Raw genomic sequence first — 24,948 nt, forward strand, 5'->3', positions numbered from 1 at the left:
TTTGATGACAGTAACAAAACTGCGATGTACCAGGTTGACCCCTTTTTACTGCAAACATGTCAAAACCCGATAATCACTGACAATAATCCAGATCATCAATCGTTTAATTTGCAAACCCAGCGTGAGAATATAAAGGACGAGAGCATTCAGGGCTACAGCCTGGCGGCACAAGGCTTGGCAGAGCAATTTCCCACAAATGATGATCTCAAAGTCCCAAGCTTCAGCCTGTCCGCAGCACAACACCCCATTGGTTCAGCACCCTGGGAGTCGTACTCCGCCACTCGATCCTGCTGCGCACCACTGCAGCGAATGCCTAGGGCTGTGCCTCTTTGCGGCCCGTATATGATCAAGGTGCTCCGATGTGTTCTAATTCGGGAATGCTCGACAGCCTTGTGGCAGGGAGGTTTCTGGGTTCATAAGAATTGTGGTAACCTGTTCCGTTCTTCTCTTGCGAGACCAGCAGCGGCGCCAATATCACTGAGATATAAGCCACAATAAAGCAAACTTGGGGAACCACAGGTCGAAAAGAAGAAAACAAAAACCATGGTACGCCTCAGCATTGCGACAGCCACGGCCGTCACCGTCTGCATCTGCACGGCGGTCGCCCAAATCGACAAACCGGCGCTGGACCCAGCCACCAACTTCAACCTGCTCGAAGAGCGCTGGATGTCCGTGCCCAACCAGCCGGCCGTCGTGATCGAGTGGCTGCACCACTATCTTCCCAAGGCCTGCCACGAGGCCGCCGTGGCCAACGACCTGTCGCCCATGGACTTTACCGCGTACGACGTGCTGTACGACGACTGCGACAACGACTGGGTCGTCTGCCGCCACAAGGACGCGCCGGCCACCGAGGAAAACCTGATCGGCAACCTGGGCAAGATCCCCGTCGGCATGCGCAGCTACGTCCGGCACGTCATCGCCTACCCGGCCCGGCAGCACGACGCCGTCGCGAGCTGGCGCGCCCCCGGCGATCTGCACCTGCACGCCCGCCCGACCATGCAGACGCTGATCCACCAGGTCGGGCACGAGATGGACTACGCCGCGCTTCCCGGCCAGGGCGCGCCGTTTTCCGAGTCGGAGCTGTGGCGCGAGGCCGCCGGGGCGGACGGGCGCCGCGCGTCGGCGTATGCGGGCTTGGACTGGCGCGAGCACTTTGCCGAGGCGGCCGTGGTGGCCGTCTTTGGCCAGAACTTTCCGCGCGAGATTGCAACCGCGCAGCCGGCTGCGAGTGGGATCGCGAACCAGCTCTACGTGTGGCAGAGGCTGCTGGGTGAGCAGATCCAGATGGGTGGGAGGTGCACCAGGAGAAGGGAGAACTCGCCTAGGGTGAACAAGGAGACGGGGAAGGATGGTGCGGGCAGTGGCTTGTCGGCTAGGGCGGGGCTGGCGAAGAGGAATATTGACATCTTCAGCGTTGAGTACCCGGGAGGTGGCAAGGACTTGCATATAGAGGATAGGTGGCAGCAGGTCGATGTGTCTGGCCAGTATGGCGCCAAGGCAACACAGTCTACGCCTGCAGCATCTTAGACAGGCGGTTTCTTGTTTGTTGTGAGTACTACTTTTGTAATTTCATTCATGCTTTATACCCTCCCTCATTCATCTGGAATTTTAATGTTTGAAGATCCTGTCCAGTTTGCCCCAAGTCAAACCATACTTGCTATATGGGTGGTTACATACCAAGACCAGGTACCGCATACAGTTTCGACGACGATCTCAATCCTCACATCAAAAAGACGGCAAACCACCCAACCAACAACCAAAGACCAGCAGCCCCGACACCAACCCTCGCAGCACCGCCCTCCTTTGCCATCCCGATCCTCGTCAAGTTCCCGTTACCCGCCCCGCCAACAGCCCCAGGCGCATTCAGGAAACTAGTCTGGTTGTACTCGCCCATCTTGTCCCGACCCAGCAAGAAGCTCTCGGGCGGACCCAGGTAGCTCGGCCTGACGCCGCCCATGTCGATGATGACCTTTTGCACCACGACGCTGGGCATCAGCGCCCAGATGCGGAGCTTGTGCGCCCCCGGCCGTGGGACGGAGAACCGGGACGTCGTAAAGTTGCCCTGGCGGCCCCAGACGGCGTCGGCGACGGCGTAGGCGAGCGGCATGCGGTCGCCCAGGTAGTTGTGGGTCGGCGAGATGAGGACGGTCACGTTGGCGGTCGAGTGGTTGCTGAAGAGGTAGAGGTCGTACTCGAGCGCGGGCGCCTCCTCGACCGTCACCTTGTCCGTGTCCAGAGGCCACAGCCCGACCCCCGACATGGTCCTTCCATAGTTCTTGAAGGTGTGGTACGAGAGGCTGGTGTTGGACGGCTGCGATGCGTTGACGACGCGCTGGTAGTGCTCACCCTCGATGCTGACCACGCCGTCGGCCTCGACGAAGCCCTGGCTGTAGTTGCCCGACACGGAGCGCTTGTTGATGGGCACCTGCACCATCGGCAGTCCGTATCCGTACCTGTCCTTGCTGCGACAGGGGGTTGTGATGTTGATGTTGACCACCGTGCTCGTCACGTTGGACGGCACGGCGTCCCAGTCAATCTGGATGAAGACACGGATGTCGTCTTGTCCACCCACGCGTCCGTTGTACGCCGACAGCTTCACCCACGGCTGCCAGGGGCTCGCGTTCCACTCGCAGACGTCGACGCCGCGGGAGAAGAGGTCAAAGTAGCGCGTGATGGGCCCGTACGGATCCATGGGCGGGACGCGGAGATTGTTTGATGTGTTTTCGTGGTACTTGTCGTCCCCAGGGACCGTTGCGTTGGATCCCTCGACGCCGATCCCGAGCTGGCCTGCCAGTGACGACCATGCCGTCTGCACATAGCGAACATCCGGAAGTGTGTTCCTCATGGGCTGTTGCCAGTAGCCGTCGTAGCCGAGGTGTGTTTCTGGATTTGCAGAGGTTTAGCATAATAATAATTCCAGCTTCAATGGAAGCTTGCAAAAATACAGAGAATCGCTTACGGTCCATCATGTGCTCCCATTTGCCATCCAACATCTGATTCCACCTCTTTGTAAGATTGGCGTCATCGTCAGATAGTGCTAGCATGCTCTTGATGACCTCGTTGGCAGAGTTCCTCTTCTGCCCCGCGTAGAGCTGGTTCTTGGCCCCCGAGATCTGTATCTTGTACAGGATCTCCCCGCCAATAATGGGATGCAGCACCATCTGGAAGAAGGCAGGCCGGTACGCCTCATCCAGCTGTACGTAGACGGCCTGGGCCTGCTCGTGCAGCACGGCCCACTGCTCCAGCACGGCATCCGCCTCGTGGTAGTGCAGCACCGAGAAGGTGTTGGGCTCGACGAGCTCAAACTTCCTTCGGGCTGCGTACATGCCGTACGTCATCATGATTTCGGCAATCTGGTCGGCGTGCTCTGCCCCAAACTCCCGCTTGACCCAGTCCTTGGCCCAGCTGTGTGTCGCGTCGACCGTCCACTTCTTGGCGTCGTAGGCCATGTCGAAGAAGTGGCTGATGGGAATCTCTTGGGCCTTGATGTCGCCCACGTTGACCACCCAGATCCTGTCCGCTCCGCGCGCGTACGCCATGTGCATTATGGCAGTAAGTATTGGCACCCCTATAAAGAGTACGACGAAGCCATATAACATACCTGCTCAGCAGTCTTTGACAGCTGAATAGTATTGACCCATTTATAGTTGCGCGGATCGCCCACATAGTCAAAATGGTAGTAGACTCCCGCGCCTCCGTGCCGGCTCGTCTCGTTCTTGAGCGGGAACCGTCTCACGTTGCCCCAGTTATCGTCGGCCCACAACAGCGTGACCTCATCCGGCACCCTCAAGCCCTCAAAGATGTACGACTGCACCTCCTTGTACAGACACCATGCCTGCGGAATCTCGGTGCGGTTGACGCCGAGGCCGTCCTCCATTATCCGGGCCTGGTTCTCTACGAGCGTCTGCAGCATCGTCACGATCCTGTCGGTGCCCAGCCCCGAGATGGCCGTGTCGCCCGTGCCACGCATGCCGACCGTCCAGAGCGAGTTGCGAGCGTACGGCTTGGCGCGCTGGACGCCGTACCGAAAGTAGTCGTCAATGGTCTCGTTGTTCAGGTTGTACGCCCACGGCCCCTTGTAGAACTTGCCAAATTCGTTTTGCGCCCGCATCAGCGGCTCCGTGTGTGACGTGCCCATGACCACCTCGTATGCGTCGGCAAGCGGCTGGTTCGCCGGGTCGTCGACGGGGAACATGGTGCCCCAGACGGCCGGCCAGAGGTAGTTGGCCCGGTTGCGCAGCAGGACTTCGAACACAAGTGCGTAGAACCTATGTTCGTACCCGGGCCCGTACGGCGTGTCTGGCCAGCGCGAGGATACCCAATTGGTAAGGTCGGGCTGCTCATCGTTGATGAAGAACCCACGGTATTTGACGGTTGGAGAGTTCTGGACCTTCTTCTCAGGCAAGGCGAAGATGTCTTTGTGCGTTTTGGTAGGCACATCGGCCCAAAAGTACCAAGGGCTGACGCCTATTTGCTCACTGACGTCGTAGATGCCATATATCGTTCCGCGAGGGTCGCTGCCCGCGATCACCAACGCTCGAGCGACTCCTGGAATCGGTTCTGCGACAACTTGGCTGACGAATGCCTCCCATTTGCCCTCGATTTCGGAAACATCGACTTTGTTGGATGATACGAGATTATCGATGATGTTGGAACGACCAATGGTTCCAACAATAATCACTGTGCTTCCTGGGTTTGGGTCGGAATAGCTAGGCCCGGAGAACTCTGTCTTTCCTGTAGTTGAAAACTAAAAATTTCCATGTTAGTTTACGGCATCTTATCCATCTTTCAGTCAATTACCCAAAAAATACATTGATTAAAATAGAAATGAAGAAGAGCAAAAAGCAAAAAGAAAGTGCGCTGGTCAGGAATTGAGCCCGACGTGGGGGTCGAACCCACAGCCTTGAGATGTTTCGGAACTTGTGATTCGTAAGAGTCTCACGCTCTACCGATTGAGCTAGCCGGGCGCACAATGGGCCGAATTGGCTTTGGATGCTTGTCGAGCCCCAGCATGACGCTGAAAAGCCCGAGACCCATGAGAAATAACAGCCACCCAGAACACCAGTTGGTCTCACCTCAGTATTGTTCTTGTTATTTATCGGGTCGTAGCCATAGGTGGCCGGGGAAGCCCCAGTCTCTCTATTGCTGAGAGTGTAATTAGTTCCCGTCACACGCCCAAAGTCCACGGCCAGGTCGTTTGCTGCACGGATGACGCCCCAGTACTCGTTCGGAGAGACGCGTATTTGACCGGCTGATATGGGTCCACCCGCGATCTGTAGGCTATTAGCAGAGCTGGTGAAGTCTACTATAGCTTGTTGGCCCAGGGCAGAGGCTCTTGTCACCAGAACCGCAGCGACCAAGATCAGACAGCGGCCTAGAGAAGCCATCTCTCCGGTTCTCGTGTTCCCTGTGGAGTACCAAGCTGACATAGGCGGGAAAGGGAAGTCAAGACAAGACGCTTGTAAAAAGGTATCTCGTTCCTTGTGGCAGCCCACTTGTGAGGTCGCCGCGAGCTTTGAAAACAAGCCGCTCGCTTCAGGAGGGATTGGGCCTTTGGGGTATCAACATCCCTTAAGAAACAAACAAGAAGAGGTCGGGGGAACATAGTGACAGCATCCGGTTAATATATCGCACCCGGATTGCTGGGATGCAAGCTTGGGTCGGAATACCCTGCAGTCAATATTGAGTCCATCGTAGGTAATCTGATTTTAGACAAGGAGGGGAGACTAGAGCGATCCAATGGTCACACCGAAGGTGTGGGTTGCATCGAAGACGTTCAATGACGAGGGGTTATTCAGTGCGATGATGGAGTCGTTGGTGTTGGACGGTTGGCCAAGGAAACCAGGTCCGAGTATGGGGGCTGTCAGGCACGAGGCACGTTGCGACAGTCGGAGAAAGCTCGTCTTAGAGGGTCATGATGTGGTGTGTATAGGTTGGCTAGACCCGAATTACGGGTAAAAGCACTGCGGATCCTGACCGACGAGCAGCCGATACTGTTCAGCCGGGCGATCTTTTGACGATGTGGAGAAATATTATGGCAAAGCAATACTAGCGACTCGTCATCAACAACCATCGTGGGTCTATATGGATGGGCGCACGGCCGTCCAATGGTGAAGACTCCAATGGTGAAGAGCTCTGCTTTGTGCTCTCAGCTCGAAATGCGATGTTATCAAGCAATAGGGTACATACCTGGCATCGATATGTCTACCTCGGGCCAGCCAGGTAGCGACTGTAGGAAAGCAGCTGCATCAGCATGTGCCAAGTACGTCCAGGCATACAGTGAGAAAATTCATAGCTTCAAGTTGATATGTGGTATAATTGCTTAAAGCTGGGGGAAGATAGACGATGCGGGGAAATGTGACCTCAAAAAGCAGCCCCAACATGCAGCAGTGTATTTAGCCGGGCAAGAAAAATCCACAAACCAGGCTTGCTCGACATATCTGAACCAGATTTTGTCCACCCGTGCATGCTAGCGGTCAAGTTCTCTCGAATTGTGTGCAAGTTGTACCCGCATCATCGGCTGATCTTGTACCGAAAGACATCTCGCCTCGAATTGATAGAGGATGTAATACTGTTAGAAAGCATCTCATTCACGGTTCTGCGTCAGTTGCTTCAGTCAAGGCAGTAACATGATGGGACCGCGGTCTCTGCCTGTAAAGAGTTCGGTTCATCTCGACCTGTGATCGTCGAATGCCTGTGAAGCAGTTCAAGTGAGCAGACATAGACTCAGGACAAGACAACCAACGGCAGGGTTGGCAAGAAAGCAAGCCCAATCAATTGCCACATTTTCTGCACCCAAACTCCGACAAATGTTACAATTATTAAAGGCCATACAACACTCAACAGATTCATACGGCTATTGCCGCACCTGCTGAGGTTGTCCATTGTTGTACCATCAACTCCTCCAAGCTGAACGTCGAGTTCGCGACCATCATCCTTGAGCTCTTGTCCTTCTTGCCCTTGGAGTCCGCGGCGCCTTCGCCTGCCGGCTTGACCCCAGCCTCAGCTAGCCTTATCATCTTGTCGATATCATCACCACTGCGACCACCCGCACTCTGTGCGGCACCAGAGACAAGGTCATCGAGCGTAGACGGCATCCCTGCACCTGCGGGAGGTGGGAATCCAGGAGCACCGTATGGCGGCCTTTGCGGAAGTGCTTGTGGAGCTGCAGCACCAACCCCAGGAGGTCTTGTAGGCAGAGTCGAAGCAGGATATCCCGGGTACTGTTGCATGTTGTATCCAGGCTGGCCGTACTGAGGAGGGGCGTTGAAGGGCGTTGTCTGCGAGTTGAGAGTTAAATCAGTATCAAAGTCAAAGAGCAGAGTCGATGCCTGATGAGCAGTTCCCGACTTACAAATGATCCCGGGCTTGCGCTTTGGGCAGGGTTTGGTACATCCGAGCCAGGGTTCCCATTCGTTTGTCCCAATGCGCGGCGGGCTTTGTGTTCGGCCAACCGCTTCTTGATCTCCTCTGGTGTCTCAATCTTGATCTTCTTGGCCGGGCCTTGACCACCCGACTGCCCCGGCGGCGGGTTGCCTGTGGCGGCGCGTCGGGCCTCCTGAGCCTCGTAGTAGTTTGTGATGATGCGCGTCCTGTGCTGGGCCAGCATGTCCTCCGGGACACCTTCCATGCCGAAGATTTCAATGTCTAGGCCATCACGATTCGGCAGCGCATTCTCAACCTTGTCCAAGCTCTCCTTGTGCACCTGGTTCATATGCACGGCGAGACCTAGATGTTGATGATATTGGTTAGTCACCTTTGTGTGTTCTCGTAGCTGGCAAAATACGGTGACGGATCAAACGGGGCTCGACTAACCGCCTGCTGTGTTCAATCGGCGACCACATCGGTCGCATTTGAAGTGCTTTGCCTTTTGGTGCGAGATAAGCAGCTTCAAGTCCTCAAAGTCTCTTTCGCCTATAGATTGCCACCTGGTCAGTTCTGCTTCTACATGAGCAGGCCAAGGGGCATGTGTTGGGGGCAGGACGGACAGTAATAACACCACGGCCGCGCAAGGAGCTCCTCCACGTCGGGATGGCTGCGCTTCTTCTTGCCCATGATGACGGCTGTAGCTCCCAAACAGGCTTCAGTTGTGGAGAAGAGGAAATCGGAATGGATTGAATCGGAGCCTGACTTTGGATGGACGCAGGGATGGCGATTGAGGGGTCGGTTGGCAGGTCGGGTCGCAATACGAAAGGCAAGATGCTGTCGCGTCAAGCTTCGAATTGAAATTCACGATGGCGCCTACCTGCCAAGGCAAACGTACGAAACTGCGATGGGCTGTCGGTTGATTTGACGCTAATCGATATCGGGACTAGCGCCCAACGGTACTGGTTATGTAATCCGCCCTGTAGCTCAGCTCATTGTTGTTTCTTTGGACCCCGTTTAAGTAGTAACTCAAAAAAAAAAAAAAAAAAAAAAAAAAAAACCTTCTTTCAGACATCATCGCCTTGCAATATTACAAAATTCGGGGTCCTTTAAAGATGCAGTGTTGCTTCAATTCAGGAGTCTTCACGATAACTGATCCGCTACAAAATGAATGAGCCACGATGCTGTTATGTATGGGCTACCTGGACGACTGACAAAATCCACCGCAACTCAACTGAAAAAAACCAACCAACATGAAAAGAGAAAAGAACCTACCAGATCATAAGCACATAACTACACTTGAAATCAGTCACACGTCCCTCTAGATCTACCCTCACAAACTAGCGGAGAGGTGCAGTCCATGGAACCCAAACCCAACCACGCCGCCGACGTCCGCTCTGGCGACTTCTGTCATGTCCTTGGCGTTCAGCACCAGGAGATAGCTCTCCCCTTGGATCCCATCTAGCACTACTGTCAGCAGGACTCCAGCATCCTCCAAAATCCCGTACACACTTGGGTCCGGATCCGCGACAAATATCGGCTCGCTCGCAGTCTGTCCGGGCCGGCTCCAGCAAATGGTCTCTCCTGTGTCGACGTCAAGTTTGACGAGCCCGTCTAGAAAAGTGCTTTTTCCCGTGGCCGTCACACCGTATACGAAACGGTGTTTCCGCGCACGGTACGCCTCATTGATACTTGGTAGCTCCGGCCCACCCAGCTCGGCCGCGCCTTGGTACTCGAGCTGCACCCTCTTTGGCTTGGTGGTTTCATCCCCCTTGCCAGAACTTGGAACACCCGCCAGACGGTAGCGTGAGTATCTGGCACTCCAGAAACGGTCCTCCTCGCAGCGCTTCTTGGCGGCTGGCGAGTCCGATAAGAGATTGTCGATGTATAGCCTCGTGATGCTGTCGATGTTATCGAACGTGCAGACGTCGGCGACAATGTCCACTTCTGAGGCGTCTTCGCCCTTGCCCTCGACCTCGTACGCGTTGATGGTGTGAAAGGCGTAAAATGCATCCGACTCGAACGTTTTCACCAGTCCCCTTCCGCCAGGCTTTCGGTCAATCACGAACCATGTCGCCGGCTTGGTCTTGTCGTACGGTGCAAAAGCTTCGGCTAGGTTGCGGGTCCATAGCGTGCTCACCCCGCCCATGGAGTAGAAGCAGTTCCAGACGCAGAGGATGACGTAGTTCTCGGACAGGAACAGCGAGTGCAGGTATGCGGCTGGGTATTTTATGGTGGCAAGGATAGAAGTTTCTCCCGTCGCTGCCGAGACGACGAATACGCGGTAGGTTTGGTAACGACCCAGCTCGAGGTTGTAGTTGAACACATCACCCGTCTTGGGGCAGGTGCTGGCGTGAGCGGCACTGAGGGGTCCCGCCAGGTCGGGATGCAATCTCTTTTGACTCGCTACGCCGATAGGCTCCAGCGTCTCGGGATCCAGCGCCTGCATCATAGTCGAGTCGGTCTTGTTGATCAACGTCGGCCCCTCGACCCTGCCGTTGACCCTCTCGGCCGACCTCGACAGGCCCGGGAAGTTTGCCGTGAGGGCTACTGACACGTTCACATCTCCGGGATATTTTCCGTCACCACGGACCGGGGCGAACAGAGCCTGCGCCTTTTGGAACAGCGATTTGCACGGATCCCTCTTTGCGCCAAAGGTGAAATCGTTGAGGGAACCGGTCCGCTTGACGCGCTCGACGACGCCGTCGCTGGTCAGTCGCGAGTTGTGCGTCACGCGGACCTTTGGACTGTCGGGCGTCGGCGCGTGGATCTGGAAGCGGTGGACCTGTGCGAAGCTGTCGAACCAGTGGCTGGTTTTGTACACGGTTGTCTTTTCGCCGTTCTTGTCTGTCTCTACGGAGCGTGGTCCTAGACCATTCCGGAAGAGCACGCCGGCGCAGTAGGCAGGTATATCGCCTTTTACAGTGAGTTCCTTGGGCTCGAGTTCTTGATGTCGGACGTCGAACTGGAAAGAGGTGTTAGTGTTGGTCTTGAATTTTGGTAAAATTTTGGTGGGGGAAATGGAAAAACTGCTTACGCCTTGTGTGTTTGGCCAGTCGTTGTAATGCTGAACACTGCTCATGATTCCCAAGGTTCGCTGCTCAAGGTATGTAGGTTTCTTTATCTGGTTTATTGTTGGGGCGAATCTTGCGAGACCCTTAAGTTTTACCAAGTTTATGGTGAAGATGTTCGGGGGACACTAGACTGGTTGGTGACAGCGGACACCCGAGACAAGAACCATCAAGGAGTAGATTTCGAGGTTAGCAAGACCCTATTTATGTCGTGTTACGCACCACCAGAAATATGATGGATGTTTGTGGTGATTTACAGTCAAATTTCCCTCTCACTTGCAACTGCGTAAGAAGATGGTTTCTCGTTTGCCCACGGTGACTAAATAGCTACCTAGGCGGGCAACTAAGGCTGTTCTGGAAGGCAATCAGCAATCATCCATCCCACCACCTCGCATTCGCATTCTCGAGCTTTTAGGTCTAGTGCAAGGACCCAAAGACAACAAACAGCCTTGACACGCAATCTCTTAGCATAGCCAAGAAATCGGCGTTCATTGGAGCAAAACAAGCGGAAGCGCAAAAGCAGACCTTTGGTTTTTTGGTTTGCCATTCTTTTGCCTCTCACTCAATCAGCACTCGCTTAACATGTCCGCTTCTGTCCACCCAAACACACCAATAGTGGCAGTTTGGCAGCCACACTTGGATTTGGCAATCAGGGCCCCACAAGTCGCTCGCTTATTACGCTTATTAGAACGAAGCGTTTGTTCTTAGGTCTGTGACGATTTGAAGGCGTCATTGTTTTAGGCAACGGAGGGAACCTACATATAATATTTTTACACCACGGGATTTTTCTTTTCCTTTGAAGCCTCCCGAGCTGAAAAAAAAGCACCTGGTCTCAGTGGTGATGCATCCAAGGTCTTCTTTTTGTTTGTTTTTTTGAGTGAACCTTATGTATGGCAAGCGGTCAACCCAACTGCAGCAAACAGCAGCAAACACCCCGCATCAGCTTACGGGTTGTTGCGTGCGTATGACCCGACACCCAAGGTATAATTGAATGGGCTCTCGCATAAAACTTTCGTGTATCGTTTTGAGGCGTCGGCGGGCAGGTGCAGTATAGTGAACCCGCGAACCCGGCCGTGAGTTTCCTCTTCAGCAGCCCGCCGGTCCAAGTTTACAGAGTAGGGGGGTTTGATGAAGAAAAAAGTGACACCCATTTTTATATTCTTCGCTACTTCCCGATGTGTTAAAGATGGAAATGAGACAAAAAATGTCTCACCCATGGGCCAGCGACCCGGGACGGTGAAGCACGTGGGAAAAGGCAATGTTATGCAGTGCTACGGCCGCTGCAAGGCGCCGAGCAAAATCCAAGTCTTCATCAGAGCTTCCCGAGACAAGTTTTGTTTATTTCATTTCCTCCCATTGACCGATATCGGAAAAAAGGTCTTGTTTTCGGGATAATACGAGGTAGATATAATTTTAACCTGCCTTCTGCCATGACTGACACACTTGAGTTGCATGGGAGAGCTTGGTGATGCTGACATTGGGCAATTCCATCCAAAAAAAAAAAAAACTGCTTCCAATGTCGTTGTGGTGTCGACCTGTCATGGTAAATGAAACGCGGGAACGCGGAACTTTTCATCCGCTTAGACTCCGATGATGTTCACAATGACAAGTGCTTCAGTTCGACAAGAAGAAAAATTAATTCACCACTCAAGCTCGACTAGCTCGTCGCATCAGACGACCCAGCCGTCGCCGGATTTAGCCGCATCGACTGGGTTGCCCCAGACAGCTCTTGGCAACTGCTGTATCTTCTATTTTTTTCTCATTCAGTCTGCCATAGATTACTGTTGACAGCCTCATGCCTGCCTGTCCGCGACTGTCCCCCAGATGCTCCACTCGTCTGATCCTCGATACCCGCCTGCCGATCGGCGACTCGGATGCCCGTCGATACCACCAGTTCGGATGAAATCAGAAAATAGCCGTAGCGGTTGCCAGCGTCGCCATGATGGGATTGACTGAGTGCGACAAAACGAACTGCTAGAAAAAGGCTTCTTCGATGGTCCTATATACGATGCTTACATTCGACAAGCTAAGTTTTAAATATTAGGGGTCTTCTCTCTGCGGGTCACATTTTTTCTTTTCTGGCCGTACAGTGGAAGGAGGCAGGTGTCAAGATTATGAAATGAGGGTATACAGCTAGTAGGTAAACGAGAAGAAAAAAAAAGACACAAAGAAAACAACCCCATTCGGACCGGGGTCCTGGTGAAAGCCAGGTATGACATGACAAAAAAAACAAAAACAAAACTGAGTGTGAGCGAGTGAGAAACTGCTGATGTGCAACGGCACAACCAACAAAGATGGAAGATGAGAGGAGAGCATTATTTCCAGGGAAAGAATTTTAAAAGACTTAAAAATTCTTTCCCTGTCTCAGTCCATATCCATGTAGCTACCCGACCTCTTGAGCGAGCCGAGGTCGACCAGCTTCATGACGACACCATCCCACCGTATAATATCTTGGTCGAATCGCCACCATACAAAACCCAGAAAGACGATGAGCACCATCTGCGTGACGGCAAACCCAAACAGGCTTCCCGCCATGGCCGAGAATGTCCACGAGATGTTTGGCGTGCCAATGACGAAGATGCCAGCGATCAGAGCACGCCAGATGGAGACGGCGCCCTCCATGTCGACCGTGTTGCGCAGCGCGATGCCCAGGTTCGACGAGGTGAATGATGTCGAGCGGCGGATGGTCGGGCGCACCGTCGCGTCCAGTGTGTAGGCGCCTGCGGCAAGCAGACCCAGCAGGAAACCGATCGCAGGGAAGCTGACGTTCTTGGCCACGCCGTCGATCATAAAGGGGCTCGTCTGGGAGGCGGCGGCGGGGGTGGTGCCTGCTGCAGCAGAGGAGGCGGCGGCAGCCATGGGCGTCGCCATGGCCATCTGGGTGTACAGGCCCATGGTCAGGGTCGCGACAAAGGTCAGGATGGAGCCCGTGGCCAGGGCGATCAGGCCGATTTTGGGGCAGGACTTGATGCGCTGCCAAAACGGTGTCAGGGCGAAGAAGCCGGTGGTGAGCACGCCCAGGATGAAGGGACCGACCATCAGCGCGCCGATCTGCGACGGGGACATGTTGAAGGGCAGGTGTGCGAACAGCATGCTGAGCGAGCTCGCGATGGACCAGAGCGCCGAGAAAGGAATGAAAGACGCCGAGACGAGCATGATGGTCGTCGGCGCGATCATGGCCCGGGGTGCCTGTAGAAGAAGGTCCCTGTCCTGGTCGCGGGCGTTGTAGCTGACGGGCTTCATGGTCGTCAGGTACTCCCTGGCCTTTTCGACGTCGACCTGCCCGCGTGGCCTGAGGGATGGCTGCTTCCAGGTTCCAGCGGTGCTCGGGGTGTTGCGGATGACAAAGGCCCTGTCAAAGGCCGTCTCGGGCACGGCCAGGGCGACGAGCAGGACCGACACGGCCTGGAAGCTGCACAGGATCTGGAACTGGGTCTGCCAGCTGGCGGGGTTCTGCGACGCGACGCCGCCGAGCATGGGGCCGCCCCAGAGGGTGCCCACCGAGACGATCTGGTAGATGGCGACGCGCAGGCCGCGCTCGTGCTCGAAGAAGGTGTCGTGGATCGAGCCCAGGACGAGCGAGTCAAAGACGCCCCAGCCCATGCCCTGGAAGATGCGCGCTGCCAGCGCATTGCCAAAGTCGGTTGCGGCTGCGTTCCAGATGGAGCTGAAGAAGATGACCGCAGTGGCGGCGAGATAGACGGGCCTCTTGCCGTACACGCGCGATGCGACGAGGGCCACCATGCCGGTCAAGGCGGAGAAGATGAGCGGTGCGCCGGTCAGGGCTGCGATGGCAGTGTACGACCTGTTCAATGTTTGTTCGAGAACAACATTGACCGACACAAAGACGGTCTTCATTACCTGGATCAGGGCAACGGTGACTAAAAGTGCTGCCAAGTTGAGGTCCTTCTTCCACAGTGGCCAGTTCTACGCAAACAAGTCAGCCTTCAATTCACTTCAGGGGCTTTACATTTCCCGCTAATTTCCCATGCGAAGCCAGGACGTAGTTGATGAATACTCACCAGAGGATCGTTGTCATCGTCGCTCGGCTGTGGTGACAACTCGATACCCGCATGCCTACCCCTGGCGTACTTGATAGGTCTTTTACTGGAAGCAGCAGAACCAAACGAAAGGCGCTTCGTCGAGCTCGTTTTCGGCCTGTAGTCGGCCGAGATCTCAATGCGCTGGCCAACATTCAACGGAGCTATCCTTGCCGGCGTCGTGACCGAGATGGGTTCGATGCTATTTTTGGCGCCAGCACGGGAATCGTTTGTGCTTCCCGGTCCCGGCGTAGTGGGTGTCGTCGTCGGTGATTTCGCAGCAGCAGGCAGCGGCGGAAGCGGTAGTCCTGCGGACGGCGGTGCGGATCCCAGCCTCAAGTCCTGGATTAATGGAGGCACGATTGCCATATTCGGTGTCCGTGGTGTCGACACATCCTGCTTCGGACCCGACTCAAAACTTGCCCCATTGTTCGCAGCCGGGGCCGGCTCGACGGGGCTCGGAGCCTCTGCTGCCCTCTGCGCATCCTCCTGTGCTCTCCTGGCCACCCTGGCGAGGTCTGCTAATGACTCCATCTTGTATTACCTCCGAGAAAGAAACCAAAGAGAAAGAAAAAAAGTAAAAAAGATACAGAGAAGGAGTGTCGGCAATGGGTCCGACCCTTCTCACTGTCCGGCAGGAGAATCTCCCAAAGGCAAAAATACCTAAGCCCTGCTCAAAGAATAACAGATGAAGAAAAAGGGCAAGCCTTGATCCAGCAAGGAGCCAGGAAGAAAAGAAAACAAAAAAGAAAGAATATATTATGTTCCCTATGCAAGAAACATCGGAACCAAAGGGAGAAGAGAAAAGGGAGCACAATGGCAAACATCCAAAAGAAAAGAAAAAGCTCCGTGTTCACCCCTGCCTAGATGCACATGGCATTGCATAAGAAGAGAAAAGGGGAGCTGCGCGCCGGTGAAGAAACGGACCAGGACCAAAAAAAAAGACTGTCAAGATGGCCCCAGAACGAGGACAAGGGGCGTAAGCGGGTGGGGTGGGTATGCATGGGATGACGATCACTCAAAGCTGTCTATAGTAGCACTGTGATAAGAGAGTAATTGGGGGTGGTGAGGTGGGGAGACAACCAAGGAGTTACGAAAACGGGCTGGTAAGAATTTTTATTACGCATGTATTTCGTTTGAGAGATGAGGGACCAGGGCGCGCGGATGGGTCGGGAGGAAGCGAAACCCACAAAAGAACTTTCTTCCTCGTTGACCGTTGACGCGACGCTGGGATATGGCCGTGGAGAAAGGAACGAGATCTGCACAATTCACCACTACTACCGTACGCGATAATTTGTTTGAAATAAAGAGAAAAAAGTCGACCGAGTCGAATTCAGACATACATTGATTGACATATGCAAGTCACGACTTGACGGAAGAGACAAAAAAATGCTCAGCTTGCCCGTCATGCGAAGTTCATCATGCAAAACACTGTTGCCAACGAATGCGAAGGGGGCCCATCAACGTTCCGTGCAGCAATATCGTTAGAGTGTTAAAGTTGGCAAAGTGGTGTGAGCCGCCCTGCAGGTGAAATCGTGCCCGGCCAATCCCGCCCCATCTATCTCAACTTTTTTTTAATCGCTGTGTTGGGCCAAAATAGCACAAAGCCCTTGCAGCTGAAAAGACATCGTTAACGCAGTACAGTATGGAGTTCGGCACTACGCCCTATTGGTGTGACAACTTCAGTGGATCCATTGCTACCCACAGGCCATGCGCACTGACAACCGGGGCAACAGGGGGGACGTTTTGGCCCTTGGGGACGTTGGAGGCTGAAACGAGTGCCCCGCCTTTCTGGACATGCATGTCCCTCTGCGAGAACCGATGTTTGGAGGCCTAGCGAATACAACCTCAGTGATTTACTGAAGAAAATAAAGATGCGAGGACGAGGTTTGAGGGTTACACTGTTGTTGTACACGTGGTGATCAAGTATTGTAGATAAGCTAAGTTGCAGGGTTAGGCAGCCAGCTAGCTGTGCACCATCTGAATTGTGTAGTATCAGCCCTTGGTCCGAGCTTGGAACAACACGGACCTCCGTCAACATTGGATGCTAGATGTCGTCTTTTGCTTCTTTGTCATGAAGATTAACGGTTTAGTGGATCTTTTCCGATTTGCGGAGGGGCCAGGTTGTCAACGGCATACAGCAATCGTGTAATTAGGTATGATTCAATCGTAGACACGACTCCTTTTCTTCCATGGCACAAGAAACGAGGGGGGCAGTGCGCGACATGAGCTATGTTGCCCAGGGTAGGTAAGTAAGTATCTTGGGCAAGATCAGATATGGAAGAACGGCACTATAATCTCGCCAAGACCGTTGAGATTCTGTAGATCAGCAGATGCGAGATTTGAGATGAATTTTCAGACCGTTTACATGTGCATATGACAATTTACTCATCACAACCGTCGTGGCGGACAGAGCTCCATCTGCCAACACTTCACTGCTTTTGCACGCGATGCTATTTTGTCAGTGTGTCAAGAGGATCGACCAGAATCATTGATAAGAGAGGCTGAGCAAAGGGGCAACGATTGACTTGGCAGGGAAGTCATCGTCGTCATTCCTTGTACAAGATAAAGTGATTCAACAGGCAAGAAATTAAAGTACCTTGGTCAGTCAGCTGCAACGTAGCAAATAAATTTCAAGAAGTAAAATTGACGGTTGACGGTTGACGGTTGACGATAAAAGGCAACTGTGAATATGGGCAGGCGAGTATGCATATCCTTAATATACGAAGTAATTAATATCACACTGTAATAATTCTCGTCCACCTGGGCTTTTCTTCTTCTGATTCTCCCGCTGTCAAATTTTAGAGCAAACCAGCTCAAAGGCATGCTTGGGCGGGGTCGGTTAACAAGCCCTGTGCACTTCGTACCGGCAGTCTGCGCATCATCTGGTCTTGGTTTCAATGGGTCTGTCTATCTTTACCACAATGAGACAGCTTGAATTGAGCTTGTTGGGATGAACATATTCCTATGAGCCGGAAGTACAACGTAGCTTTTGTTTTTGGGACAAAAAAACGACATGAGACAGGGGAGATGCTGCATGTCGCCATCGTGAATGACTTGTTCGGTCAAGGCCACTCTTCTCTACTCGACCATCGAGAAGAGTTGAGAAAAGACCCCGAAAGCGAGCGCACATATTCATCTTTGCTAATCCAATCGGATCCCGTTGTTCCGACACTTGAGAAAACGGCATGACAAACCATGATTGACAGGTAGGCATAAACCGGCTCACAGTCACCGAGCATCACAAAAAGAGCCTATGGTCTGAGCACCCTAGAATAACGTAAAATTTACTCCTACCAGCGACCCGAAGACCAAGCGAATCCCGAGGGAAAGAAGATCTTGGATTGGCGCATGGACGTCGAACCAGGTTACTGGATCCAGGGAGAGGCCCCAGACGCGATTTTCTCTTGGTTTGACAGGATGAAGTTTCGTCAATCAAACCGCCATGCATAAATCACAAAAGAGTCTCCAGGGATCCAGGTCTAACCGACTTCGAGACAAACGAGCAGCCAGGGTTCGTAAATGCGTTCGGCAGGGCTGAACGACGCTTTTTTGCATGAATGTCACACGTCTAGGCCCCTTACTACCAAACCTGATCAAAGAAAAATACAGAGAAAGTATGAGCAACATCCTGAAAATAGAAAAATTATCGCCGCTCATATGCTCCACAACCCTAAACGCCTTTATAACCGAGCTGTCAACCAGACCAAATTTCTTTCCCAGGGTCCAAGGATATCACACCTTCTCCACAGTGCTCGTCCTGACATTAACATCCAATGTAGGTAATCACATCGTGATATATCGCTTCCATCTCTCCGATCCCACACTTCAGACCACTTTGATGAGATCCTCCATGACTTTGCCGAACCCCATCACATCTCCATATCCTAGCATGGGATAAAATGGATAGTAGAGAGCCTGTACCGGTTGTGGAACCGAGCCTCTCGGGTCGATGTAAATGGAAGAACCTGTAAGGCAACAAAAGGTGCAAACGCACGAATGGCCAGGAAATGATCAGCAAGACGGTATTGCAAAAAAAACAATACGCCCATCAGCGTGCCCCCCAGCCCCAACTTTCACATTCGCCGGCTTGGTTGTTGTACAGTAGGAGAGAGGCTTTCCCCTGACCCCCATATCAGGATCAATGTGTAAAACGGTGCCGGCGCCGCTGTCGCTAGTCGGCTATACCCGGACCATTAGTTGGCCCTTGCGACCGCGCTGATTTCTGTCTTGTCTCTCCTCGCAGCACCGACACTGATCGGGTTTGCAAGGGCGTATTCATGCGTCACAAAAAGACAAGAACAAAACAAAAGCAGCAAACAGCAAACAGCATGTACAGTCTCCCCCCCAGAGTTCATTTTGGTTGGTGCAGTCCTCGGCTCGGCGGGCTGATGTGTGCTTATAGGACGAGCATAAGTGCGTTACCTGAGCTTGTAGCCACCTGACTTGCCGACCTTTCCATAGTCAGAAGCAGCTGGCTGGTCCTGACCACGAGTTCTTTGTTACGATAAGTCAGCGCCATTTGCACTTCCAGTCAATCTATGACGGCGAGTTCCTTGGTTTAGGGTTCCAGGACCGCACACCACGATGCGACGAAACTCACCTTCGTAATCAAGCCTGTAGCTGACAGCCGGGTCCTCATCCGCCCCAAGGAGCAAAGGCTGGCTCCAAGCGTCCTTCCTCGAGACCCTGAACCTCACACCCACATGCCTCTCCGCGTCAGCCCACAGTATCGCCTCTCGTTGCTCACCTTGACCGCCGGCAGCAGAAGTGGTGCTGGTAGCTGCAGCCAGCCACGCCCTCCACACCCTCAGCACCCCGTCGCTGACGTTGGTGTGGCCCAGGAACTGCCCCCGCCTGGAGCCCATCTCGACGACGTTGGTGACCGTCACCAGCTGGGAGAACTGGTCTCCCTCGTCGAGGTGAACGTCAAGGGACGGAGGCGATTCCGGAACCACAGCGTCTTCCGCGTCCCCATCCTCTAGGCCGCTGCTCTGCCGTGTGTACCGATGCCTGGGGCGACGGTTCTCATCCTGGGCCACGGGACGAAAGCGCGAGTACAGGCTGCGCAGGTCACCCAGGGTGCCGTTGCTTCTGCTGCCATCGAGCTCCGTTTCTGGGTCCAGGAGGGTGGAACCGCTGTCGTCGAGGCGGCTGGTCTCGACAAAGTCGCAGAAGAGGTAGGGAGTGGTCAGGGCTGCCGAGGGAGGGTAGCACTCCAATATGAGCTCCTGCGAGCTCTTCTGGTCCAGGACTGCTGCCAGGCGGTGTTGGACGAGACGGAGGACGATTGTGTATATGCGGCGGTTGACAGGGGCTAGTTTGATGAGGTCCTGGGTCGAGAGGGGGGAGAGGATAGAGTCGAGAATCTGGGCGCAAGGTGTAAGCTTTTCTTCTCCTCTTTGTTTGTTGAAAAGAGTCCACTTTTGCGGTGGGGGAAATCATAAGCTTCGGGGATGTCCTACCTCGTTCGGCAACGAGTCGATTGGTGTTGTTGTGTCAGATGCCATTTTTATTTCGTATGTGCTTGTCGTATCAAGCAGTCAAAAAATAGCAGGACACCAAAAACAGCAGAATTGCGCCCAATGTTCAATATATACGGACAACACATGCGAGTCCGATGAAAATATAATCACACGTCTTTTCTTTTCTTTTCTTTTTCTCAACTTCTCTCGGCCCGGATATGCGTGGCCGGTGTGCGTCTGACCGCAAGTCTTTGAGATCTGACGGTAGGTAGTAAAAGCGCTCTGCACGGTGTTTACGCGTGTATCAATGATCAGTCCATATCATGCTGTCTCGTAAGATTGCATATACAAGATGAGCGCTAAAGGACGTCTGGTCATGATAGGGCCACAGGGGCAGTGCAGCAGTCTGTTGGGTCGCCAAAGAATGACGCCCGAAGGAATGGGTGACTTTTGGGTTTGATGTGGAGTGCTCCGCCAGTCGGATTTGAAGCCTTTGTGCCTTGCTTCTTCTTTTCTTTTCGATTATTTCTTTTCATTTATTTTTGCACCTTTTTCCCTCGGAGGTTTCTTGGTTTCGTCAACATATAGTAATGTGTTCACCAGGCATTGCCCAAACAGTGGTAGTAACACAAGGATTATCTTGGATTGTATTAAGTGTGAAATGTCGGAATCTGAGCTGACAATCAACGTCAGCCAAATGGAAAGTGGGCAGGCTTGGCGATGGTTGGCTTGGACCCCGGTTCGTCGGGAGTCGAGGCGAGGTCCCACCCATTCACATGGGTCCACACAGATAAGACGTTGCAGCCTTGGGACCTGACTGCCGGTTGGCACTGCCAGTCAGCGTCTGAGGGTACTCCCCTCGCCAAAGAAAATCGCGTCGCCTTTTCACGCATTGAAGCGAAAGCATGCTTTTTACACATTCCATATCAAACGACGCATCTGCCCAGAACGGGAAATTCACCGGCCGAAGATATAATCCAGGCCGGGCTCTCCCGAGAATTTCAAAAACACACGGGTTCCTGATCAAAGCCGTGATGGACCCGGGGACCCTGTTTTGCATGCCAAGTTTGCATACAAAAAGTCAAATCCAGTCGCCGAAAAATGGCCGTTGCCTGTCCCTGCGCGACTTTTCATACGAAGTACTTTAGTGGTACCACCGCAACAGCAAGGAGCGGAATCACACCACATTGATGCATTGACAACGGCATCCCAACAGTTCCGTGCTGTTGTTTGCTGCTGTTGGGGCTTTTAACATGTGAACATTTACAAATCCAACTTGTCCGAAAAGGTAAGTCTCTTTCACATGAAGCTTCCATCAATTACAGCCGGTCCTGGAATCTTGTACTCGCTGAACCCGCTGTCCCAAATGTTGATCTTGATACCTGGGTCGTTTGCATTGTATGCACCGGGGATCGACACTCCGGCGGGCAGTTGACCGCCGCCGCTTCCCGCGATGTTGACTTGCTGTATAGTGGGTACACAATTAGCTACGGTCCTGTTTCCTTGATTTATTTTACCATATACGCCGGATTATGGGAGAGCAGAAAAATAAACTCACGAAGCAGCTCATGTAAAACTGCGCCCCGCCCGTCTGGGACGCGGCGTGAAGCGCAATGGCCTCGGCCCTCACGAGATAGTTACCGGCGGGGATGTTGCTCGGGACCTTGAAGGTCCTCTTGCCGCACTCCTTGTTGAGCAGATCGGTGCCCCAGGTCTTGGTCCCGGCGTCGTAGCCAAACTCGTCGACCTTGAACCAAGGGGACGAGCCGTCCGCGCTGGTAGCGTCGTCGACCTTGCTCATGTACACCATGACAGGCCCAAAGTGGTTCCCGCCGATGGCCTCATTGGTGCAGCTGCGGTCGTTTGGCTGCTGGTGCATCTCGACCGTGATGGACCCGCCGGCCTTGGCCTCGCAGATGCCCGATACGCCCCGCGTCCCGCCGACGTTGCATCGGAGGTCGGTGGAGGTCACGGACTCGACGGGCGAGTTGCTGGGCACAGGGCGCAGGCACGCGCGGTTCTGGTCCACACCGTCCACCCAGATGTCGCTGAAGATGGCGTGGGCGGTTGCCAGTGGGGCGGCGCTCAGGAAAAGCAGGGCGATGCCGGAGAGGGTCTTCATTTTGAGGGATCTATGGGCGAATGAGTGGACACGAGATGGATGGAAGCCTGCGATGGAAGACTGTAGTATTTTCAAGTCGATGTGCATGATGGGATTGGTTTGGTTTTTATACACCTGCTCCTATATGGCACGGCGTTTTGCACGGCGCTTTCATCATCACAGCAGTATCGCTCATGCTGCCCACAAAAATATAGATCACGGAGTTGAATTGCAGTTTCCCCTATTTGGGCTATCGACATCATCAATTCGAAGCAATAATTACGGCTTGTATAAACCAACCGCTTCCACGTCCCATAAAGCGGCTCTGCTCATTGCCCTAAACGGCAACAGCCAAGCACGGGCGGGAGCTTCCTCGGTAGCTAGCACTCCGGCCTCTGCTGATCCAAGTAGTGAAAGCTCCTACGGCCCGCTCCCTATGCATATCATTTTGTCATTCTACATCAGGCCGCATAGGCAAACGCTGACATCGATTCGCACTGAGCTTCAAATTTTTATCAGCCGTCTGGGCTTGCGGCCAGTCCTTCCGAGCAAGCGAGATAGAAAATAACGGCCGACCCTGATCCGCCGAAGTCACGCCGTGGGTAGGTGTTGTGTGGATTCTTTAAGTTGTCAGAGTTGCCAGAGTGACTAAGAACCACGGTGGTAGTTATTGTCCACATCTTTTGATGCGTGATGATAATTCATCCTTTCTGGCAACTTCGGCCGTGATCAAAATAAGCGACCAAGTACAACGTTGCTGCACGCATCCATTGTTGCTTGCTAACTGAAGTGAGTTTAGAGTAGGTATTCTAGACAATTGGCATAGTGTAGCCGCGATAAGGGCAAAAGTTGTGATGACTATCCAATAGTGTATTTGACCATGATTGCCAAGTCTAGATTTCTTAACGAGAAATTTCTATATCGCTCTTGTATGCTCACTTCATTGGTCTTCTAGACTATTTAGTTCTTCCATGGCCCCAAGGGCTTGACGTCAGCGATTAGCCAGGAGAAACCCCGCGGCTTCAGCCCCTCCAGGGGGCGCTCAGGTACCCGTCTCAGTTCGTCGGTGGAGCACCAACAGCGGATGCGCAGCCAATGAATTTGTGCACATTTCCATGCGCGTCTCACGCGAGTTTGTAGAACACCCAACTGACTCTTGGTCTTGTCGCGAAAGATTGGCGACGTAGCGCAAAGACATTCCGTAAGTATATGACTGTTGCCTGTAGCTGATTGTTGACGGAATATTTTTCTTTTTCCGGTGCTTGCGCGTTTCTTTTGCTCATCTGTTCCAAACCCCACCAGCTGATACCCCGCATAGCGCCGATAAGGTATAGACAGAAAACAAAAAGCAATCATCGTACTCGCTCTCGCAAAACACAAAGTAGAAAAAGGAAGGTGTCGTCCGATAGAGGGGATCATAGTCTGCACTGCTGAAGGGTGTCTGTGGACGTAAAATACCTTGTCCACTGCAAGAATAGAGACGAAAACCAAACCACCTGCCATACTCGTCGATATACCCGGTCAAGCAACAACAACACGACACAAACCATGACTCCCGCGACAGTTGAGAGTGGCGGCTGCAAGGAGGAGGTCGTCGCCCAAAAAGGATTTAAAGGTTAGTGAGAGACGCTCATACGCAGCTAAAAAAAAAAGCCCATGGTGCGTGGTCAGGCTAACTGGAAACCTTCCAAATCTCTACAGACCCAGGAGTTGTGCCAAACCCAGTAGTAGAAGGTGTATGGACGCCCGAAAAGGTATTGGACACTCTCACGACCGGCAAACCGACAGAGGGATCGGATTCTCCATTACCATACTTCCATCTCCTCGAAAGGCTGAAGACTACCAAGCGCGAGGGATGGCGTCGTTTTGGAATTGAGAGGTAGCGCGAACCATCCATTGCGTTTGTCGATGACCCTTACATTCAGCAGATCGTGTTACTAACCCGAAAACCGGTCTCCCGCGATGTGCACAGGGGTGAATCCATCGCCGACCACATGTACCGCATGTCCCTGATGTCGATGCTCGCGCCTCCCACGCTCGCCCCCCGCCTCGACCTCAACAAATGCATCAAGATGTGCCTGATCCACGACATGGCCGAGTCTCTAGTCGGCGACATCACCCCCGTCGACGGCGTCGCAAAGCCTGAGAAGGCGCGCCGCGAGGCCGCAACCATGGACTACATCACCTCGACGCTCCTGGGCAACGTCTACGGCGGCGGCAACACGGTCGGCGCCGAGATGCGCGCCATATGGCAGGAGTACGAGGACTCGGAGACCCTGGAGAGCAAGTATGTTCACGACATCGACAAGATGGAGCTCATTTGCCAGATGGTCGAGTACGAGAAGCGCGGCGAGGGCAGGCTGGACCTCGGGGAGTTTGCTTGGGTGGCCAAGAAGATGGTCCTCCCCGAGATGATTGCGCGCGGCGAGGAAATCTTGAAGGAGCGCGAAGCCTTCTGGGCCGGGAGGAACCACGTCAGGGGGGATGTGGGTGTCGAGGGCGGAGTATCGGCCTCTCATATCGAGCAGTCCGATGCCTACTACAGCAAGCCCGAGGAGAAGTAATGCCTGTGGGTGAGCGGCAGGCAGTCGGGATGCACAAAGTAGTTGTGGATATATTTGCCCCGTTTTTCTCAAATCTCGTTAATTCATTCACGGCTAGGATTGTCTTTACTATGGCGTTAGCGCAGATGCATGGCTCTCTTTCCCCTAGACTAGCATAGATAGGATCTGAGGATTCCCAAGCAACAATACAGACTGTAAAGAAGCCGTGATCAGTGCGTTTTATTTACGGTGAACGGATGCAAGAAAAAAACAAAAAGAGGCTTTATTTTAGTGGTTTGGTCCAATGAGCTCATCAAGGCCAGCTTTGCTTCCTGGCGCGCTAGTAGATGCGTTGTTCCCGGC

The 24,948-nt window shown here is 53.5% G+C and overlaps 9 protein-coding genes and 1 non-coding gene across 11 annotated transcripts; 3 read left to right on the forward strand and 7 right to left on the reverse strand.

The window, feature by feature from the left end:
- Positions 1–364: 364 nt before the first annotated feature.
- On the forward strand, positions 365–1,639 carry MGG_15340 (uncharacterized protein). Its single transcript, XM_003714917.1, has one exon. The coding sequence runs from the start codon at positions 544–546 to the stop codon at positions 1,525–1,527; it is 984 nt and encodes a 327-aa protein (XP_003714965.1). The 5' UTR covers positions 365–543; the 3' UTR covers positions 1,528–1,639.
- MGG_08014 (uncharacterized protein) lies at positions 1,587–5,457 on the reverse strand. Its single transcript, XM_003714918.1, has 4 exons — positions 5,076–5,457; positions 3,598–4,747; positions 2,960–3,568; positions 1,587–2,883 (listed from the first exon to the last, which is right to left on the reverse strand). Exons 1-4 carry the CDS (start codon positions 5,427–5,429, stop codon positions 1,721–1,723), a joined length of 3,276 nt encoding a protein of 1,091 aa, XP_003714966.1. The 5' UTR covers positions 5,430–5,457; the 3' UTR covers positions 1,587–1,720.
- On the reverse strand, positions 4,875–4,967 carry MGG_20029. The gene has a single exon. It is a non-coding gene; the product is annotated as a tRNA-Lys (tRNA).
- Positions 5,458–6,280: 823 nt separating the features above from the next.
- On the reverse strand, positions 6,281–8,239 carry MGG_08015 (uncharacterized protein). The gene is made up of 4 exons (XM_003714919.1): positions 7,989–8,239; positions 7,816–7,914; positions 7,355–7,728; positions 6,281–7,280 (listed from the first exon to the last, which is right to left on the reverse strand). Exons 1-4 carry the CDS (start codon positions 8,053–8,055, stop codon positions 6,849–6,851), a joined length of 972 nt encoding a protein of 323 aa, XP_003714967.1. The 5' UTR covers positions 8,056–8,239; the 3' UTR covers positions 6,281–6,848.
- A 228-nt stretch (positions 8,240–8,467) lies between these two features.
- MGG_08016 (retinal pigment epithelial membrane family protein) lies at positions 8,468–10,972 on the reverse strand. The gene is made up of 3 exons (XM_003714920.1): positions 10,694–10,972; positions 10,403–10,569; positions 8,468–10,330 (listed from the first exon to the last, which is right to left on the reverse strand). The coding sequence occupies exons 2-3, from the start codon at positions 10,445–10,447 to the stop codon at positions 8,699–8,701; spliced, it is 1,677 nt and encodes a 558-aa protein (XP_003714968.1). The 5' UTR covers positions 10,448–10,569; positions 10,694–10,972; the 3' UTR covers positions 8,468–8,698.
- A 971-nt stretch (positions 10,973–11,943) lies between these two features.
- MGG_08017 (uncharacterized protein) lies at positions 11,944–15,401 on the reverse strand. Its single transcript, XM_003714921.1, has 2 exons — positions 14,459–15,401; positions 11,944–14,363 (listed from the first exon to the last, which is right to left on the reverse strand). The coding sequence occupies exons 1-2, from the start codon at positions 15,008–15,010 to the stop codon at positions 12,801–12,803; spliced, it is 2,115 nt and encodes a 704-aa protein (XP_003714969.1). The 5' UTR covers positions 15,011–15,401; the 3' UTR covers positions 11,944–12,800.
- Positions 15,402–15,619: 218 nt separating this feature from the next.
- MGG_08018 (uncharacterized protein) lies at positions 15,620–16,313 on the forward strand (the record flags this gene model as incomplete). The annotated part of the gene is made up of 3 exons (XM_003714922.1): positions 15,620–15,758; positions 16,121–16,147; positions 16,213–16,313. 3 exons carry the CDS (start codon positions 15,620–15,622, stop codon positions 16,311–16,313), a joined length of 267 nt encoding a protein of 88 aa, XP_003714970.1.
- A 1,660-nt stretch (positions 16,314–17,973) lies between these two features.
- On the reverse strand, positions 17,974–20,193 carry MGG_08019. 2 transcript variants are annotated; one of them, XM_003714924.1, is made up of 4 exons: positions 19,942–20,193; positions 19,080–19,845; positions 18,902–18,973; positions 17,974–18,444 (listed from the first exon to the last, which is right to left on the reverse strand). In XM_003714924.1, the coding sequence occupies exons 1-4, from the start codon at positions 19,984–19,986 to the stop codon at positions 18,305–18,307; spliced, it is 1,023 nt and encodes a 340-aa protein (XP_003714972.1). In that variant the 5' UTR covers positions 19,987–20,193; the 3' UTR covers positions 17,974–18,304. The 2 variants fall into 2 exon arrangements, with proteins under 2 accessions (XP_003714972.1, XP_003714971.1); XM_003714923.1 differs by having other exon boundaries at positions 17,974–18,973.
- Positions 20,194–20,848: 655 nt separating this feature from the next.
- On the reverse strand, positions 20,849–22,277 carry MGG_08020 (endoglucanase-4). The gene is made up of 2 exons (XM_003714925.1): positions 21,500–22,277; positions 20,849–21,405 (listed from the first exon to the last, which is right to left on the reverse strand). Exons 1-2 carry the CDS (start codon positions 22,148–22,150, stop codon positions 21,241–21,243), a joined length of 816 nt encoding a protein of 271 aa, XP_003714973.1. The 5' UTR covers positions 22,151–22,277; the 3' UTR covers positions 20,849–21,240.
- Positions 22,278–23,205: 928 nt separating this feature from the next.
- MGG_08021 (HD family hydrolase) lies at positions 23,206–24,829 on the forward strand. The gene is made up of 4 exons (XM_003714926.1): positions 23,206–23,243; positions 23,361–23,657; positions 23,744–23,921; positions 24,015–24,829. Exons 2-4 carry the CDS (start codon positions 23,591–23,593, stop codon positions 24,604–24,606), a joined length of 837 nt encoding a protein of 278 aa, XP_003714974.1. The 5' UTR covers positions 23,206–23,243; positions 23,361–23,590; the 3' UTR covers positions 24,607–24,829.
- The last annotated feature ends 119 nt before the right edge of the window (positions 24,830–24,948 follow it).

Source organism: Pyricularia oryzae, chromosome 2, assembly GCF_000002495.2.
Source record: "Pyricularia oryzae 70-15 chromosome 2, whole genome shotgun sequence".
Classification (NCBI taxonomy): domain Eukaryota; kingdom Fungi; phylum Ascomycota; class Sordariomycetes; order Magnaporthales; family Pyriculariaceae; genus Pyricularia; species Pyricularia oryzae.